This window comes from Papilio polytes, unplaced genomic scaffold (assembly GCF_000836215.1).
Source record: "Papilio polytes unplaced genomic scaffold, Ppol_1.0 DF821400.1, whole genome shotgun sequence".
Taxonomy (NCBI): Eukaryota; Metazoa; Arthropoda; class Insecta; order Lepidoptera; family Papilionidae; genus Papilio; species Papilio polytes.
In genome coordinates this window covers 6,163,942-6,184,680 of record NW_013527804.1, presented here as the reverse complement: position 1 = coordinate 6,184,680, position 20,739 = coordinate 6,163,942, and the positions used below count along the sequence as shown (strand labels likewise).

The window sequence follows — 20,739 nt, the reverse complement described above, 5'->3', positions numbered from 1 at the left end:
TTTATATAATATGTTTTATTTTGTTATTTTTTTAAGAAAATCATGTGAAATATATTATATATAAAAATAAGAAAATAAAGATATGAGATTGATAATAATAATAAACTTTATTTCAAGCTACACTTTTTTTGCTTTACTTAAAATATAAATAAATAATATAAAATAAAATAAATTGGGCATCTTCTTTTAAGAAGCCAGTCAAAAATAAATTGATTTGTGTATATTTTAGTTTCCCAAAATAACTGTCAGCGTCTCCAATAACCTCACTGTTTACTATAGGGTAGATCCTTTCTCTGTATTCTGAACTATGAAAAAACTAACTTTTTTTCCGCATGGAATTAAAAAACAACAGAAATAGTCTATGTTTTCTTTCAGACTATGTTCAAATGTCAAATGTCAAATTTCATCGAGATCCGTTCAGCCGCTAAGGCTGTAAAACTATAAACTAACAAATATCCATCCATCTAAATTTTTGCATTTAAAAAATTAGTATGATTGTCAATGACAATTGCACCATGAAAAAGTGACGTCATGCTGTTTGTTTAATGTTTCATCTTAAATGAATGTCCATATTTAGACAATTTTTTTATAGTGAATCTCAATTTATTTTATTAATTATTTTTTCTTGTGTAAGTTGATAAACTCAATTTAATTTGTCCACGTAGTACACAAACTTAAAGCTAGTCTAAAATGTTCTCCAGATAGCAGAGGTAGCAGAGGAACTGCCAGCGCTGCTGCCAGCGGCGGAGCGCGCCGAGCGGCGAGCGGAGCGGCTGCCGGAGCGGGCGGCGGAGCGGACAGCGGAACGCACCGCGGAGCGGACAGCCGAGCGTATAGCGGATCGCACAGCGGGCGAAGCTCCCCCGCCGTACCACATCGCGGTGCTGCTGCCGGACCGCGCCGCCGCGCCCCCGCCCGCCTACAGCGCGCTCAGCTAGCCCGGGGAGTTCGTCATCTAGCCCCAACAACACGAGTTCATCATATAGCTGCAGCTGACCAAGCTACAACACAATGCCAGCCCGATGAACTCACCTCTGCGGCTACCTTGATTCTTTCCACGATTTGGATAGTTCCAAGTTATTAAAAGGACAATTATAATCTCGCTGTCGTGTTCAACGAATTTATGAATCTCGTTTTCGTTATAGCTTGAAAGACTGGCGACGTTAGTGTTCTGTTTGTACAATATCTTCCTAGCTCCCACAGAGCTAGGGTAGATTGTGTAGCCTGTTAAGTTGAATAGTTGTAGCCTAGTGAGTATATAGCCTCTAGTACAATGCAGTATACACTGTCTACGATGTTTGCATTATAATCTTTCAATCTTCCTTTTATATAGCTTTGTTATTTTTGTATGACTTTTGTAGTATATATAAGTGATACTATTTGCTTTTAAGTCCATCTGGAGTTTTTAGTTGTATTATGAGTTTTCCAACTATTTTATTCTTTATATTTATTGTAAAATTACTATAAGTTCCTTAATTGTGCAATATTTGTTATAACTTGTGTTAGCTTGTACATAAATTCGATATTAGATGAGTCTAGAACAAAATAAAGACCAAATAAAATCTGCCAAAAAATAATTGATGTTAGTCTAATGTAAGGTTTCAGTGTTTGAAAATATAGTACTTTTTTCTATTTAAATAAATCAATAGTATACGAAAACAATTAAAAATAAAAACAATAGCTAAATTAATATTCATTATGTTTTGTGCATATAAGTATTTTTTTTAAATGTAATAAGTCTACAGTTAATGATTTAGATGGAGACATGCCTTTAGTAAAAAGGGGGGGGGACTTTTGGTAAAAAAACCTTTACTCCAAAGAGAATGCTTTAATAAAAAACTGTTAGTTTTTCAGTTATTTTTACAAGTCTCTAGGTATTATTGGAACCTTAGTATTTTGAATTTTTTTTTATAATTTTTGACTATGGGAGGTGTTAAATCCCTTAATGACCCCCCATTTTACCCTATAACATATATCCAGACGAATGCATAGTAAAATCTAGATTGTTTGGATTTAGTTAAATTAAAACAAAGACTGCAATGGTTTAATGATTGTATAATTTTATTTATTTAATAATTAAATGATTATTATTTGATATTTATTTAATTTTGACTGATAATTATTTTTTAAGAGTAAATTTTTTATCTATGACAAAAAAATGTTTTGAAATTGTTAATTAGCTATGAAATACAATAATTTAATTTCATTGTTAGTTATATGCTTATTTAGTTTCAATGTTTAAATGTAACTACGATATATATGTTTATGTAGTAATAAAAAAAATATAGATGTAGGCTTCTACAAGAGCAGTCAATGTGTCACTGCAGTGGAAGGCTACGTTAAAATGTGTTCTAAATGTTTTAAATTGTATGTAAATGTATAGTTTGTCGTCCAATGTGTATAGAAGTTGTAGCCGTAGATGTATAATCTATAGATATAGTCCAGTGATTCTCAACCTTTTTTTGTTGCGGCACATTTTTAACAATTTCGAAATTTGGTGGCACTCAAAGAAAAAGATAAAAAATATTTACTTACTACAATACATAAATAGTTTATGACAAAAATTTTAAATAAACGAAATAAACTAACATATACTAGACATTTATTGAGGGAGTCGAGCCCCTACCAAGGGGCTCCCCCTTGCCGGGTCGTGGATAAACTAACGTAGATGCCACGGCCTGGTTGGGCAAAGGAGAACATCGCGGGGTTTAGTGGGTAGTCTGACATTTATTAAGGGATAACAAGATAATAATAAAAAAATGGCGCCACACAAAAGTGCGGCACAGTAGTGAGAATCCCTGATGTGTTTTACAACTTTGTGTAAAACCCTTAAATACCTCAAGTTTCGAATTCTATACCTGGGTTATAAATCCCATTGGGCACTTACAATCGATTTTTTTAATATCATGCTGTTCACATGTTATTGTTGATAATCTTCAAGTTAGAAAACAAAAAGGAGCATATCACGAACATAAAAATATCGGTTTTTTTTAACTAAATAGTAAAATTAAGCAAAAAAAAAATAAATTATAATAAAGTACCAAAGTAAAAAAAAATCTAATCTTTTACTTTACCATTTCTCTGTGCCCGGAAATGGTAAATTTATAAATTTTCTTTAAATTTAAAAAAAAAATGTTTTTTTTTACACATTTTCCAAATATAATATTGGGTATTAAACTCAAGACATCTTCAACTGCCTGAGGCGCCGCAGTAGGGGATGCAGGCAGCGAGGGTTTTTGAGCTAAATGAGCTAAACAATCCTGCGAGTCAGGAAAACCCTCGCACCAGTTGGCCACAGTCGAGGGTGTGGACTGTCTGCTGCGACCGAAACCGCGACTAGAGCCTGCCTCGACTGTCGCTAACTGCCTGCATTATTTCTTCGGACGCAGATTTTTTGCGACAGCTTTTTTACTCATTAACGCGACCTCCTGGTCAATGTCGGCGAGCCGCTTTTAGATTACATATTTATAGGTTGTACATCTATGGTAGTAGTTAAAAAAAAATGTACTTAATATTATTGATGTTTTAGTTTTTTGTAGTTTTGTCTGCCTGATCTTTTATAATGGAAGGCCTAAAGAAAGGTCTGACCAGAAATATACAATTATTCGTCATATTTGCAGAAATATAGAATTCTTTGACAACTATTACCTCCTTGTCGGGATTTTCATATTCCTGGTTACGCTGTAAAATATTCAATAATTTTAAACTTATATGACTTTGTGAAATAGTGTCTTCGATCTCATTTTTATATTTGCACAATTTATTTAATTCATGTAAAATAGTGTAAAAAATATTATGATTTAGTCAAAAATCTTGTCTTTTAGTATATAAGTTGTGAACTACCCTCAAAGTATTTTCCATTTCTATTGGTAATAGAAAATACTTAATTGATACCTTAAAAGAATACAGAGCAGTGATTTATTTTACTATTTTTACTACCAAATAATATATTGATGGGTCAAAGGATGTTTCAAGCGCCATTATGTTAAATGTTCAAGAGAGCCATGGAGAGTTTAAATTTTTAGAAAAAAACGACTCCTCCATTTTGATTGTTTCAAGCGCCACAAAAGTGCTCTGATCTTTATGAAACCCGGTTCAAACGACGCAGAAAAATTTTGCTGACTCTGATATCTTACTAATATAAATGCGAAAGTTTAGATGGATGGATGTTTGTTAGAGTTTATATCCAAAACGGCTGAACAGATCTCGATGAAATTTGGCAAAGACGTAGAGGATAGCCTGAAAGAACACATAGGCTACTCACTTTTGTTTTTTTTTATTTCACGCGGACAGAGTCTCGGACGAAAGCTGGTATATCATCATCTCCCATGCCTTATCCTACTCCCGTAGGGTCGGCGCACCGAGTTTTCGTCCTCCAAAGCACTCTATCATTCGTCATCTCAGTCATCACTCCCTTTTTGATAATGTTACCTTTCACGCAATCCATCCATCTCTTTCTAGGTCTACCTCTACCGGTACGAAAGCTAGTATATAAGTCAATATCGCCTAAAATGGAAGTTGAAATAGCCTTTCACCCGTCGATATGTTTAATGAAATTCTACTTAGTGTCCATTTTGTTATATTTTGAGGGTAGTTTGTTAAAAGTTGATGTGACAGTTAACAATAGTTAGTGTACTCGATGTGTGTTCGTTTCGCTGCGAGCGTTATTTTTGTATGGAGTCCGCGCGGCTCCGGTCGTCTATGTACGACGCTTAATAAATTATATTCTCAATGTCATTCTTGTTTTATTTACATCCATTATGGCTACAGTATTGGTTATTTTATAAAGTACTAGCTGTTGCCCACGACTTCTTCCGCGTGGAGTTCAAAACTTAGGTTCGCCCTTGTTCCAACCTATTACCCAACTTATTAACTTAGTAGTTATCTATGTAATAAGTTTGATCGACATCCAGCTTTGAGAGCGCTGTCTGGAACGTGAGGTAAAATTATGTATGAAATTTGAAAATTACATTGGTAAAGCCGGAATATAATTTCCAATGTAGATTTCTAGTCAAGTACTTAAACCCCTGAGCCACTGACTCGATGTAATGAGTACTGACTGTATATTGACTAAATTCGTCCATCGTTGCTCATGCATTTGTGGTCAACATAACGACAAAGGTTACCAGTAAAAAAACAAGTTAAAGCTCGTATTCTCATATATTTTTAATTAATAACATTAAGTACATAGATTGGTGACAAAATAAATAATAGATTTACACTAAATTATACTACAATGTGAGTACAATTAAAAATACATTAACTGAAGAAGCAATCGATATCTAACAAAATGCGTTTTATTTGGTACTAAATAAATATTCCTTAAAAACAAGATTCGAATCCTACAATAAGTTGAAAAGAAAATGGGTCTTTTTTTACTATTTTATCGCTTTGCACTTTTGTTTTAATAACTATTATGTCTTTATTACGGTTTTATTTCTAGGGTCCCTATTACTTTTAGTTTAGATAAACTAAAAGTGAACTAGATACCAATTATAAATGTTAGTGTAGTTTTTTAACACTTTTAGTGTCTTCTCAACTTTTTAAGCATTAAACTGATCTAAAATGTGTTAGATTGCACTAAAAATGTTAAATCATCTACACAGTCTTTAGTAAATTTACAGCGGGCACTTTTGACTCAACTATCGCACGACAGTTGTGCGATTGTCGTTTCGCTGACAATTCAACTGTTTAGTTGCACAACTGAATATCGAGTAATTTATCTCCGTACAAGGAATAAAAGCGAGACTAAACAGTTGTACAGTTTAGTCAAAAGTGTGTACTCTCAGTTCTGAATTTACAACGAGATTATTTTTATCAGTTTAAAAAGTATATGAACATTTGTTTTTTCGTGCTTTTATTTACATATTGCACAATCCAGAATTAGAGTACTCAATTATATTTAACTTTAAGTTAAAACTTAAAACATCACGACAAATACGAGCAAAGCGTAGAAAATGACTAGTAAAGTCATAAACAGCCGACCTCAATAACATTAAAAGCGTTAATTTATAATATATTTATGTAATTATTGGTTAAAAATTAAATAAAGGAAAATTAGAAGTCGAAATCTAGAAACATAATGAATACAAGTATGTCGAACTCGCCGTAACATTAGTCATGTGTTTTATTTGATTTAAAAAAAATAAAGCATAGATTATAAATAATTTATACTATTACAGTATTCATAAGATTAGGACAGCTTATATTTACGTATAAAATACCTCACAAGAGACGTTAACATCGCATCGTTTAAAAGTATCGTTTTATGAATATTTCTAGGTAATATTTAAAAGAATTTTCAAATTAAATGCAGTGGTAATTTTAATATGATTGTATTTATCTATTCAAAATTCCCATTAACTGCAATTTAGCACATTTTTTCTTATTTAGTGGAATGTTAAAATTGATTGAAAAAAAAAACAAAGCAATTTGAATACCATAGATGTAAGAATAAGAGAGCATGAGTTTGTCATATAAATAACATAAGGCATGTCTGATTACACAGCAATCGTTGTTTTTCTGTATTTTTAGTCAATTACAATAAAAACTTCATTTAATAAAAGTTCCCGCCAAAAACAAACGAGATGAACATTTGACATTTAATTCAAATGTTGCCATGATCGCGCAAATTAAAACATTAATGAAATAAATAAAAAATAGTAAACAGTGGTAACTATTTAAATGCAAATTCATACAATTAGCAGATAAATTATATTTCGGCGTTTTAATATAAAATGTAAGTGTTTAAATATTTTTATAAAAAAAAATCCAATTGTACTAAGCTCTTATATTCTGGAATATACTTTTTTTTTTTTTTATTTCTGGAGTGCTATAATGAAAATTTTCTAAGTATTTACATCTTATATCACGAACTGTATAAGACACAAAAATGTATTGATAAGACACTTAATAAAGTTACAAGTTACAGAACTAAGTAAAAGAGGAAGTCATATTTTTATTTAATTAAAGTGTTCTATTTATCTAAACATAAGTAACGTATGAAAGTATAAATGTTATAATAAAATATTACTCATACATTAGATAATTAGTGAAGATTTGTTCGACTGTAGATACTGCCTTAAAAACTCGGTATAAAATTATACTTAGGAATTATTTAATAAACAAATTTTGCTTATATTCAATTTATTCCTAAGTTTACTTTATACCGCGTTTATTTAGGTTATAATAATAAAGTTTTATTTGATTATTATTCGTTTTTTGGGAGTAATAATTAAAAATGAGATGAAATTTACCTAATTTTTGCTATATTTTCGTATAAAATGTAATTAAATATTATATTATATTTTATTTATGTACTTTTAACTATCTAATTCCGCTAAAACATAAAACTAGCTTACAATAGCATTGAAAATTAAAGATAGATTTAAGATTAAAACGCATCAGTGTTGTTACTAAAATGTAAGATAACAAATGCGGGTCAGTTTGTGTAAGACTAGGCTCGCCGCCCGCACTCACACGCGTTGTATCTCGAATAGTTTCACATCTGTGTCGTACCAGATCGGTGGATCTACATTTCTGAAAAATTCATTTCGAAAAATTTAAAAAAAAACATTTTTGCATAAATACACACTTGATTTTTTTCTATCGGTAAGTGTGATGGTTATTATGAAATCACACACAAAAACAAAATAATTTATAATTCTTTACTTAAATATAAATAACCTTGCAACGGCGATCATAAAATATTTAGAAATGAAAATTGCAAAATTGCTTAACCATATCAAGTTTTTATTTTCACAAAAAAAAAGATTTAAAAACACCTAGTTATAAATCAATTTGAATCAAATAAAGTCCGTATCGATTTAATTTCTATTTTAAGGATAAGTTATCGCCACCTTAAAGAAAGTAATCTAACCAAAGTGGTAATCGCTAGCTTAACAGCTGTTTACTTAACTTAGATATTTTAAATATTTAAAACATAGTTAAAACCCGGACGTACAGTGGTAAGTGTTGAGTGTTACCATTTTTGTGTAAAATATAGACGGCAGTTGTGTTACCTGATGTAGATGACGCCCCACATGTAGGTGCGGAACCAGGCGGCGGTGCCGGCGTTGGCCTGGTACTTGCGGATGAGGATGGGGTGCGGCACCGGCAGCAGCCCCACCAGCGTGCCGTGCTGCAGGAACCGCAGGATCTCGGACTCGTCCGTCAGACCCCTGGCAATATTCACTTTGCTATACCCTTCTGGATAAACTTTAGATAGCTTCATAAAAGTATGGGCATTTTGACCATAAGATTTTTTTTTGATATCAATTAAATTAAAGAAAGAAATATATTTACTCCTATCTATAACTACACTTATTTGTATTTTTGTATGTATTGAAACAACTCAAAAACTATTTTAATATTAAGAAAAAAATTTAATGTTTGTATGTAACATCAATAAAAAAACATATTTCGCACACGTACGACTAATGTATTTGCGTCGTTCATAACGAAAACACATGTTTTGTGTGTCTATAATGTTGTTCAGAATAATTTCCGAAAAGGCTGCACCAATTTTGACAAGTTCACCTTTTTTTATTCTACACTAATAAACTGACTGGGCATTTAGTACATAATAAATATACTGAGTAATATTGGTTCTCACTTGTCGATGCAAATCTTCTCGACCTGCGGCACGAGGACCTGCAGCAGCCGCATGATGGTCTGCAGCGGCAGCCGCCCGCGCCAGCTCGACACCCACTCGCCCGTCGCCTGCCAGCCGCCGCGCTGCCCACACACACACGACACGGGCGCGGTGATACAACAGTTACATTGCCTTCTTTACAGTAGCAGTGAAACCGATTTTTTACGTTCAGAGTTTCAAAGCTACATATTGGTTTTAGTGGTCATATGTCGCGTCTTAATGCGTACAAAACTGTAGCTTTTAACTGGAATACTGACAAATTCCCCGACTGTACACTCAATGTGACCCATTTGTAGATTGATTAACAAAAACTGCCGCCGATTCTGGAAGCTGTCAATAAATTTTGATACTTTAAAAGGTTCGCTAATTTGAAAAAAATCGCAAATATATAAAGAAAATATACATAATATGTTGAGTTTATTATTTAATTACAAAATTACAATTAGATTCCAACTATATCTCATATAGATATTATAAAAACAAATGTTTGAAAGAACGATTGGATGTAATTCCTAACAATAGGTACCTATCTCTAAAACGGCTCAACAGATCTTGAAACACAGACTAAAAAATTGTATGAACATATTTTTTTAATACCACAATAAAATTTTATTAATTACACGCAGACAAAGTCGAGGGAAAAAACTAAAGTTTAAACTTACCTGCGATACATTGTCATTGTTATTTTCTCTACTAGCGTCACTGGTCTTGCGTCCTGTTGCGGTCCTGTGGTCCTCTTGGTCCTGATCCTGGTTTTCTTGGTCGTGGTCCTGGTCGTGGTCCCGCTCTTGGTCCTGTCCGTCTCCTCCGCTGCGTGTAGGCAACAGCTGGTCCTTGGGGTGGGCAGACTCGCGTTCCGTCATCGATGTTATTGCTATAAACATAAAGGAAAAATTTAGAAGTAGAAAGAGATGGATGGATGAAAAGTTACACGATCAAGAAGGGAGTGACAGAGATGTCGGATGATAGAATTATGTGGAGGATAAAAACCTGTTGCGCCGCGTAAGGTAGAGGTAATAATGATAACTTTTCACTTACCATCCTTTTAGTAGGTAAGTGAACTTGGGGGGGATAGGCAGCATAGCGCTGTTTTTTGCAATTAAAAAAAAAAGTTAGGGGAAACCTCAATTGGTAGGGGAAGGGAGAGATTTCAGATATGACAGTAAATGTATGGTAGATGAATATATTGTGCCAGGGTTCTGTCGGACAAGGGCAGGATGATGAAGGTGATGACGTTACCGGGCGTGTCGGGCAGCGTGGCGTTGAGCGTGCCGGGCTCTGCGGGCTGCGCGGGCCGGGAGCCCTCCATCGCAGCCTCCTTCACCGACTCCGCGCTGCGACTCCTGGAAAACAACATTATAGTTAGATGTACAATTGATCAGGAGAACGACGTCATAAGAAGGGAGAAGTAATCTAAGTGATCACAAGTATTGAAAACATAAAAATGTATATAAAAAATAAAAGAGTGGGGGTTGAAGTCGTGAGTAGAAGGTGGTCGTGACCTTTATTCACTAGATCAGGATTAAGAAAAGCGTTATGATTTAAGGGGTGTGTCCATAAATAAAAGAGGCGGGGCTACGAATGAAGACAGTGGAATATGAATGAAGGGGCTCGTTGACTAAAGAGAGCTCCGCGCCGCTTTGAATGAGAGACGGAACGATATATAAAGGGGCGGAACTTCGGTGGGGGCGGAGCTAGTAATGAAAGGGGCGGGGTGGGGGTGGGGGTGGAGGATGGTACCTGTGCAGCGGCTTGGCGGGGCGCGCGGCGGCCAGCGAGCGCGCGATGGCGTGGTGCTCGTGCGGCAGGTTGGCGAGCGCGTGGAACACGCCGCGCTTGCGGATTATCGTGTACACCAGGTTCGAGTTGCCTTCGTACAATAATACACAACAAACTTATAGAAATATACAATTAACAACTCTAACGTCTAAATACTGAAACGATCTGAAAAAAATTACATAGACTCGGTTCAAAGATACATCCGTTGCCACTGACAACTGTCGCGTTAGTATAGGTAAAAGCAGTAGTATAATTGTATAAAAAAAAGGGGAACTCACTAATGATATACGGATTAAGCAACAAAAAAAAATATAAAACAGACTGTGCAAAAAAGAGTACGGACCAAGAGTCTGTAGAAGTTGAAAATAAAAAATTAATAAAAATACTGAAACGATACACTTAGCTTTATAAACGCGTGTAGTGTACTTTATTTATTTATTTATATATTACACTACATTTATTTATTTATCATTTATTTATAATATTACATTTACGCATTCACACATAAACATTCACAACTCACAACATAACATCACATTCATAACTCACAAACACATTTCAATTTATATATTCTATATGGCAAAACTTTATACATACAGACAGACACGCACACTCCACATTCACACTATATAATTTCAACGCGCTGCAGAGCGCCGCCCGCGGCGCGTACGCACAACGTGCAAAATGCGAAATCATGCACCGCGCCGCGCCGGCCGGCCAACAGTCGCCTCGCGCTGCTACACTGTGCTGACACCTCGCTCGTTTGCCCTCTCGCCCGCCATTTTGTTTACGTGTTTTCTTAGTTTACATTGTTTAGTATCGTTTCGTGTTAGTTCATAATTTGTGTACGTGTACGTTGCATCGTACGTCTTGTGTATGTGCACAAATAAACTGCATTGTGGTTATCCATACGCGCTTACAACCCAATAGACGGAAAAAGTTTAAAGTACAGTGGGGGAAACTGGCGGTGTTCCGTCTTAGAAGCTACAATCGTGTGAACATTTATAACGAGACGCGAAAAAAAATCAATACAATGCAGCTTATAAATGTGTATATAACAAAAGTCTGTTAGTTATACACGGCTAGTGTCTTTTTATAATTATCCCTTCGTTTGCACCTCTCACTGCTGTCTAATTTTTCCTCAAGTGGAACACTGCGGGTTTCCGGGACTGTACTTAGAAATGTAACTTATTAATAGTTACAATTTTAAACGTCATTTGAATATTCGGTCGTAAGTGGAACAAAATAGATACTTCTGTTACTTTTGGAATCTCACCATCAAATTGATACTGTATCATGTTGTTGAACATCTCGAGGAGGAAGAAGACGAGGTGGTGATGATGCGGCTGCGAGAACAGGAACCAGGGCGTGCTGAACGCCTCCAGCAGGTGCAGCAGCTTCGTCGAGGACACCATCGACAGCGTCTTCAGGTAGGGCGACACTGAACAACATACACACTTAAAATATCCAGCTCGAAGGACCAGAAAATTACGAAAACATTATTATTAGATGAATATAAATGTAAATCTTTATTTTTTTAATTAATTAGGTTATTGTATACCAAGTAAGAAATGACTAGACCATAGTCAACCACGCTGTCAAAGTGCGGGTTGGTTGACTTCACACATTCTTCGGCGATATATGTAAGAATGTCAGTTATATTATGTTCATATGTAATTCGAAAACTAAAAAACCTTTTGGTATATTGTATTCGCCCCCAAGATCTGTATATGACAAGTCAAGTGTCTAAACCCCTGAGCCTGAACACAACAAAAAAGAAAAAACAGTACAAAAAAGAGCTGGGAGCAAATCTTCAGATGTTGATTAAAAAAAAAACTCGAGTTACCGACGCTCCTGTATGTTCGTACCATTAACGAGAATAGTGAGGAGGCAGTCGAAGAGCGGCTGCAGGCGCTGGTGGCCGGTGGTGACGATCTTGTGGAAGACCAGCACCAGCAGGTCGGCGTGCGTGCCGGTGAAGACGGCGATGTCCATGGGCACGGCGGCCGCGTAGGGCTTGTTGAGGCGCACGCCGAAGTTGCGCTCCCCCGACAGCAGCAGCAGGATGAACACCCCGATGTGCATCAGCCCCACGCGCGCTGCCGGGCAATTACATATATATCTATACTATAATAATAAGAAGTAAACACACACTTCTTTGTTGCCTAAGATGTCAGCAATCACAGCATTTTTTAAAAAATTTCTTTATTTTAATAAAAAGCCCTACACTTACGTCACGCTTTACGCTATATATTTTCACGCCATTAAACTTAGGGGGTAAACATTTTGGGTAAAACCCTAATGTGGGAAAGAGACCAAAAGTTGCTGCCAACATCAAATAAGTAACATTGTCAAGGCTTGTCATGTCATGTCATTTTGACATTTGCTATTTGACAAATATAAAAAAATAAATAAAATTTTCATAATTTCATGCGGAGGAAGCAGCACGAGAACACCTAGTCTATAATAATAATATAATGATTTTTATTTTTCGATTTTTGTATGTATTGAAATAACTCAAAAACTACTGGACCGATTTAAAAAATTCACCATTAAAGAGCTACATTATCAGTGAGTAACATAAGCTACATTTTTTTATTATCACGCGTGGTAAGTCGCGAGCAACAGCTAGTCACATTACACTTTATTCACTACTAATTTACTCGCGACTTCGTCTCCATTTAACTAAAAAAGCCTATGTTACTCACTAATAACGTAGATTTTTAATAGTGAAAGAAATTTTAATAATCGGTCCAGAAGTTTTTAGGTTATGCTTTTTGAATTTTTACTCGCGTTGGCGCAAGCTAGTACAATATAATCAACTTACATTGATCTGCGCGAGAGTCGTTAAGGTGATACAAGATAGGCACCAACACTTCCAACACATCGCTGCTCTTCAACACGTAGTACATGAATTTCTAAAACATAATAAAGACAAAATATCTTTATCTCTTTTAAACACAAATAATAAACCGTAAATCAGCTTAAAAAAACGTTTTTTTATAGAAATATTGGTAGATTTTTGTTACTTGACCAATATTTCCTTTGACCATTCCAACTAAGCTCTAGGCTTGTGCTAGGATATGGTTCACGACGATAGACGAATGGCGGGATTCGAACCCTCGACCGCAAGATCGGTAGTCCCCACCCCAAACCATTAGGTTATTGGCGCTTAAATTTTGCAACACAATTTGAACAAAAAATACAAACGAGAAAAAAATGAAAATTTACTTGCAGAGAAATTATTGCATTACTAAAGGCCTGTCCCACCAAATTGTAAATTGTCCGATAACAATCTAACCGATTTTGTTCCCTTGACAGTGACGTGATTTTTAAGCTATCTGAATCTCTATCAGCCAGAGGTGGGAGAAGCCCTAAATCTTTTACCTTATTAAAGTCGCACATCTTCCAGAACAGCACAAGCAGCTCCTGGTGCAGTGCCACCTTTTTCGAGGAGTTGGGGAGGTACGTCTGCGCCAGAGGGTTGTTCAGCAGCCGCGTGACGCCGCGCAGCACGAACTGAAAGTCCTCGTCTCGATGGATGCGGGATAAGTAGTTGATAAATAAGTTGTCTGGGAGACTCTGCAACAAAATTAATCTATGACAAAGATTCTTTAAAATAGTGTTAAAAGCGCCATCTAGCGAAGCGTGAAATAAATTAAGGGAAGACAAACAAACTGTGATAAGCACCATCTAGCGGAATCTACGTAGAAATATCAGGAACTAATTGTAAAAAGAACCATTTATGTTTAGAAACGTCTTTTTCATAAACTCCATTTAGTTCGTTTACTCTTAAATTGTTCAGCACATAAATGTTTTCAAAGATAAAACAAATCGATAAGATAAAAATAACTTACTTCCTCTGAATCTCCATTAATGACGTTATTTGTGTCATGGTCTAACGTCACGATGAGAACTTGTAACGCCACCTGTGAAATATATTAAATAAAAAATCGATAGTCTATGGTTTCTTTATGGTATCCGTATGGTTATTTATGGTACCTCCACCAGCGGCTCCAGCGTGTCGGCAAAGAGTAAGTGGTTGTACGGCAGGCCGATGCCGACCGGGTCGTATGAGCACACCGTGTTTAGTAAAGAGGTGAACAGAGGCAACGCGTGTCTGTTCTCTGAACTCGTTAAATATCTGAAAAACAGAGAAAGGTGAATTATTAATTTAATAGAAGAAGAAAGAAAATATATTCAGTGCCGGTTCTAGCTATAATAGCGTCCTGGGCAAAATTTTTACAACGTCGTCATTTTTTGTAGACCTATGGCGGTCATTAACGTCGACACTGTTTAAATTTAAAATGTAACAGAGCAAATTACTGTAAATTTTATGACGCTTAATTTTATCACTGATGTCTGTAGAAGAAAAGACATTGGCAAAAAATGAAAAAAAAAAACAAAAAAAATTATAGTAATTCGAAAGAAAATAAATTAGAGATAGAATATCATGACAGTTAAAAAATAGCTTCTTCGACTTCATCCGCTTGCAATAAAAAAAAAAATATATAAAAATATAGCTGTAACAAACATTTACTGCAACCAGTAGTTTTTACGTACAAAACTAGATGGCGCCACCTGTATTTTAAAACACGATGTTGTATCACATGCGCCTTAGGTTAAGTCATTTCATGTACATTACGCAAATGAGAGAAGTAAAGGGAAAACACTTACTGTCTTCTCCACTTTAGTTCCTACGACGCGATTCTGAGTACATTAGCTTGCTGTATTGTGACTAATTTTATTCAGAATAGCAAAGTAGCGTAGTTGAATTAGGTCGCTTGCGGGTAGTGACGGCCTAATTCAGCAGGTAACCGCTTGCTGTTCTGTGACGGTTACCCGGTATTTGAACATTTTTTGTATCTGCGCGTGGTTCCCAACCCGGGGTTCGCGCGCAGACCATCTTACATAGCTTATATTACTCATTGGAAACATAGCTTTTAGAGAAATTTTAAGTCCCAGTTATTTTTGGGTTATTTCAATACATACAAAAATAGAAATCTTTCGTATAGGCGCGTATTTAATCTTAGATACCCATAAAGTAAAGGTAGTACTTACGCGATCCATTTATTATGATGTGCTGCAGCGAGGTGCGCCGGCCGGTAGACGGTCTCGCTGCAGCAGGTGAGCAGCAGCCGCAGCAGCTCCGCGCGCGCCGCCTCCTGCTGCGTGCTGCGCGCCGGGCTGCGCGCGAACCCCACCCCGCCGGCCCAGATGTACTCGCAGCTGTCCAGCGAAGAAAGCTCCTCTGCACGCTCCTTTATTACCATATAGGTCATGACTTTTTGGTGGCTTTTTATAGTGTGAATAACCCGGCCAACGGAATTCGCCGTAGATTTAATCACTATGGGGGGCGTACAAAGATAATTTCCTGTATATGCAGGAAATTTTTAAACTTACTTTAACTTCAAAAGTCCAAGGGAAACACAAAATACTTTAAGTTATAGAGGTTTTAAGTTATCAAGGGTCTATGTTATAGAGGTTTTGGGCTCTGACAGGAAGGGAACCTATTATTTTTTGAAGTTATAGAGGTTTTTATGTTATTGTGGTTCTACTGTACATCCTATTTTCTACTGAATCCACTTTCCTTCTCCATGCTTTCAAAATAGTAAAAGGCTGCAAAGAGGAATAAACTAATGCATCCAGTATATTTAAAGGTTTTTTTTTATATTCAAAAACCAAAATGGTAACATTTTGGTACGTCAGGTACAAGAGCATTCTTACAATTGACATGTCAACTTAAACATACTTTAATTTAATAGAAAAGCAAAGTTAAGTAAAGAATAAAGCGAAATCCATGGAAACCATTATAACTTTTACAGTTACTTTATATTTGTGCGAAGAATTGCAGTAATATTGTATAGGGGTAAAAAATTGTAAGCTACAATATTTTAGAAAATATTAGTAAAAATAGTCAGTTTGTCTATGGTTACACTTGCACTAAAGCCATGAACTTTGCGATCAATAATGACAAACAGAAATGAGAAGATAAGATAAAAAGTTATCAACAAAATCAATACTCACAGGACCGGATCTCTTTGTGCTGGTCACTGTGAAGTCTGGACAAAACAGAAGATCCTGTAAATAATTTTGATCATATGAAAAAAACATCAACAAAATCTTTTTATACAGGGAAAATAAGATGCTATTAATACTTCAGTACTCCATTTTGATAAAATAAGGTACTTCATATATTTTTGACCGACTTCCCAAAAGAAGGAGGTACTCAATTCGTCTGTATGTTTTTTAAATTTCTCTATAAACAAATAAAATGTAGATACATTATGAAATGTTACACTACCCTATTGTGAGGTTTTTTGCATAAACAATAAATAATATAACAATTCTGTGTTATTGAATCTTGTGCAACATGTTCCTGATTAGTATGAACATGTGTTAAGTAATTATTTATTCAACTTTCAGTTGTTTACTCAGCAGTAAATTAATTTTTGTTTTTAACATTTTTCTTATACAATTGAAAAATATCCCAGTATTTGTATTCTAACAAATCATATCAATAGTATTATATTTTATTTGTTAAAATTTGGTTAAAATATGTCATCACTGAGGGGCCTGGAACATACACTGAAATAGAGATGTAGTCATCTCTATTTCAGTGTATGTTCCAGGCTTAGTAGCCATAGACAAGCCTACTCCAGATTGGTTAACTTCACACATATCTTACATGTAATAATAACTTACACAGATGGCATTGATAAGAGACTGTGCGAGAGGCACAGATTCATTTTCACCAGCAGCAGGCAGGGAAGACCAGAAGAAGCTGTGCCATTCCGGCTCCTCCAGCATGTATGGCAGCACACGGGTCAATAATCGAGCACAATTCAATGCTGGAAATTTATCAATAAAATTAATGATTTTCTGTTACTGGTTTCAAAACTAAACATTTTATCAAGAATTGGTCTATTTATTAAAATAAATTGACGATACTATGATGTCCTGAGAATGCCAAAGGATTTCTTTTTATTATAATGTTTATTATTATTAGTTACATTGGATGAATGTGGACGGCTACAAAGGAAGAGGATCGCCGAAGAAAGTATGGATGGATTGTGTGAAAGAGGATATGCTTAAGAAAGGAGTGGATTCAGATATGATGGCTGATAGAGATGTATGGAAGAGCAGCACATACTGTGCCAACCCTCCAAGTTGATGATGATCAAACATTGTTGAAGTTTCCTAATCCTAGAAATCTTGGTAATATATTGTATTATTGTTTTTTTTTTATGATAAATATTCACAGTTGGAAAACCTTTAGTTATATTTTTGTTCAAAGGTAATGGTGTGTGTAAGTGATGGTACATTTTCGAATCTGTGTTCAATATTTGAAACCCATGTTTATATAATTATCTAATCTAATTATTATTTCACGGTTTATAGATATAAGCATGTTAACATGTTTTTTCAATTAACTTGATTTTATTTTCATTGCAAATTCAATTGTTGAAAGAGTTTTACCTTTAAAAATAATTATCATACCGTTTTGTTGTTCCCGCTGTGTTCTACAGCTATTGTCTACATTTTTCACCATTTTTTCAACGGCCTTGTATACAAGAGTGGCCAGATTGTTTGGCGATTCTTCTCTCAGCGCGCGTATTTCAGCACCAGGAACCAATGTGAACACATCTTGTATGTTTGTTACACTTTCTGACCAGAACTGATCCCAGAAACTATCATCGGTGGCATCGATTGGCTACAAATAAATATAATTCATAAAAATATCGAGCGACACAAATAATACAAACATTAAGTGTTTTAGTACCTGTGTTTTAGATGTTAGCTGAACTACAGCCTTTCTAAAATTTAATTTTGTATCAGCGTTACCCATCTTCGATATTTGTTTAATAATTTAATAACAATAAAATCATTTCCAACATACGTACACACAAAACAAATCGAATTGAATTTGACAAGTGACAGCCAACGAGCAGTGGAGTTTGACGAAAAGTCGGAGACAACGTGACCATGACAGAAGGAAGAGATCAAATATTTTATCTGTGGCAATTTGACAATTTTATAATCTACGAAGAGACATTTCTCGGCTGTCGATTTTCTGAATTCTGAATTCTTCTTTTGTCTATGAAGAAATAGAATTCAAGCGACATGGCTGCTGCGAATATTGTTCGTAGTGCTTTTGGTGGATTATTACGAAAATCCACGTCTTACAGAACTCCGGTCGTATGTCGGCTATCTACAGTAGTCGCTGTACAAAAACTCCGTACCGTACAAACCATTGCTAAGATAAACTACCAAGTGCAAAATGGGGTAAGGGTCTTACCAATCAATACAATAATTATATTTATTTTGCTTAACTTTTACCCTAGCTTATGTTTAAGATACGATATTTAGGGCCAAGGGCAACGCTTAATTTTTATTTTGCGCATAACGCAGTATAACCTCAAAATTGTTATTGCATAACAAAAGTGTACATAACTGCATAAATTGTTTAGGTGTGTACCAGACTGTACTCGTCCGGTGCTCAGGCTAAGCTATCGCCGCGGGAAATCGAAGATCGAGTTATGAAAGTGTGCAAGGCTTACGACAAACTGTCTAATAGAAAGGTACTGAGCAGTTTTTTATAATTTGTTTCAGACCGGGAAAATCTGCGTCCGCAACTACAGTGGTGGGCCTCCACTTACCCTAGACTTAATAACGAAAAGAGTTCTGCTCGTACTCCAACTTTATGACAAAGTTAAACCTGATGAGGTAGTTTATTTCTACCATAATATAAAGCAGTTTATTAATTCATACTGAACTGAATATCTTATTCTCCATAAATTTAAAAGCGTTATCCCAAGATATTTTTAATTCATAACTAATTGACAAAGAATTGTAACAAATTCTTTAATGATTTGAAAGTTGGTAAAAATACTGTGCAAAAAATGAATGTTTTGGTTATAAAATATACTTTCTTTATTCCAGTTAACTTTGGAGTCCCACTTCATGACCGACTTGGGTCTGGACTCACTTGACCATGTGGAGGTGATCATGGCTATGGAAGATGAATTTGGTTTTGAAATTCCTGATGGTGATGCAGAGAGGCTGGTGAGGCCCAAAGATATTGTTCAGTATATTGCAGATAAAGAAGACATTTATGAATAGGGTTTTGTTTTTAAATTAAATCTCAAGTCTAGACCAAATGTGATTTAAAAATACACTTTTTACTTATTGGTCTAAGATTGTGATTCTGCTTAGTGTCTAGTTTTTTTGTTTAACATGTTATTCAAAAGAAGGACCATTGTGAAAGATAAATGAAGGAACATCTATTAGGTGAGAATGTAAAAAGTGTAAATTCTGTTTTTATTCAATACAGGCTTGTTAGAATAGATCAGTTGTTTTTCATTTTCTATCCATGTTAAAAATATTTTCACACTCAAGCTACACACAGCTTAAGTTCTACGAACAGTTGTTAAACTATATTGTATGCAAAAACCTAACCATTAGTTGAAATCAGTTTTACTGAATATTTTTCATTTAAAATTGACATAACTGAGAGTTTCAATTTGTGTAATCTTTAATTTTAGCAACATATTGAAAATTAATGTAAATTTGTTCCACTGTGGCATGTAATTTATTTTTCAAGGTTCCTCTTAAAGAAAATTTTGTAGACATGAATACTTTATTTAAATTTAAATAAAAATACTAAAAATAGTTTTCAAAAATAGGCAGTACTTTTTCTAATAGGTCACAGAAATTCCACAGTACATATTTAACATTGGAAAAAAGATAAAAAAAAGGCTTCATGAGTTATATTATTGCTTTATTTTTTTTAATTTACTGATGAAACTGACATCTAACTTCCATTCATCAAAAGGTACATCATACACAGACATTGACTATGTACATACTAAGCTCAAGTAATGCAACAGACTCGCTTCTCAAGTAACATTCAAATATAGACATATTTACATTAAGACTTGAGAAAAGCCTTACACATAAGTAATGTACACTAAATTTATAAATACTGCTTCACATATTTTCACATATCAACTGTCAGTTTCCGAAAAAATCATATCAAAATGTACAAAATAAATTATACACAAAGTTAACACTAAAATCAGTAGGAATTGTTACTATATTTTACTATGTCACTTGGAGCAAGATTCTCCTGTCTTGCATTTAACACGATTAAATAAATTACTTTACACAGATGAAAAATTTCGGCGCTTCGCGTATGCTATAACAATAGAGAATAACAAAACTATAACAAAAAGTCTTTTAATGAATGTTGTGTGCGGCGGGGGCGGGGCCACACTTGTAGACGAGGCCGCAGAGTTTATGGGCCC

General features: G+C 35.0%; 4 protein-coding genes across 6 annotated transcripts in view; 2 read left to right on the top strand and 2 right to left on the bottom strand.

Annotated features, from left to right (window-relative positions):
- LOC106108736 overlaps window positions 1–2,076 on the top strand; it is a 6,386-nt gene extending 4,310 nt beyond the window's left edge. Inside the window, exon 5 of the mRNA XM_013289997.1 lies at window positions 702–2,076. Coding sequence (XP_013145451.1) covers window positions 702–938 — 237 coding nt within the window. The 3' untranslated portion in view covers window positions 939–2,076. The remainder of the gene's footprint in view (window positions 1–701) is intronic.
- Window positions 2,077–7,187: 5,111 nt separating this feature from the next.
- LOC106108951 (protein HID1) lies at window positions 7,188–18,366 on the bottom strand. 2 transcript variants are annotated; one of them, XM_013290320.1, is made up of 17 exons: window positions 18,216–18,366; window positions 17,933–18,146; window positions 17,138–17,283; window positions 16,460–16,513; window positions 15,494–15,693; window positions 14,435–14,576; window positions 14,290–14,361; window positions 13,820–14,014; window positions 13,260–13,350; window positions 12,301–12,531; window positions 11,709–11,873; window positions 10,394–10,523; window positions 9,893–9,996; window positions 9,316–9,527; window positions 8,615–8,736; window positions 8,022–8,180; window positions 7,188–7,539 (listed from the first exon to the last, which is right to left on the bottom strand). In XM_013290320.1, exons 1-17 carry the CDS (start codon window positions 18,279–18,281, stop codon window positions 7,476–7,478), a joined length of 2,367 nt encoding a protein of 788 aa, XP_013145774.1. In that variant the 5' UTR covers window positions 18,282–18,366; the 3' UTR covers window positions 7,188–7,475. The 2 variants fall into 2 exon arrangements, with proteins under 2 accessions (XP_013145774.1, XP_013145775.1); XM_013290321.1 differs by lacking the exons at window positions 7,188–7,539; window positions 8,022–8,180; window positions 8,615–8,736 and adding an exon at window positions 8,761–8,983.
- Window positions 18,367–18,477: 111 nt separating this feature from the next.
- On the top strand, window positions 18,478–19,781 carry LOC106108790 (acyl carrier protein, mitochondrial). 2 transcript variants are annotated; one of them, XM_013290061.1, is made up of 3 exons: window positions 18,478–18,718; window positions 19,046–19,159; window positions 19,376–19,781. In XM_013290061.1, exons 1-3 carry the CDS (start codon window positions 18,557–18,559, stop codon window positions 19,553–19,555), a joined length of 456 nt encoding a protein of 151 aa, XP_013145515.1. In that variant the 5' UTR covers window positions 18,478–18,556; the 3' UTR covers window positions 19,556–19,781. The 2 variants fall into 2 exon arrangements, with proteins under 2 accessions (XP_013145515.1, XP_013145516.1); XM_013290062.1 differs by lacking the exon at window positions 19,046–19,159 and adding an exon at window positions 18,904–19,014 and having other exon boundaries at window positions 18,480–18,718.
- Window positions 19,782–20,590: 809 nt separating this feature from the next.
- The window catches only part of LOC106108735 (protein chiffon), a 7,694-nt gene continuing 7,545 nt past the window's right edge, over window positions 20,591–20,739 (bottom strand). Inside the window, exon 8 of the mRNA XM_013289996.1 lies at window positions 20,591–20,630. Within this exon, the coding sequence (XP_013145450.1) occupies window positions 20,591–20,630 (40 nt within the window). The remainder of the gene's footprint in view (window positions 20,631–20,739) is intronic.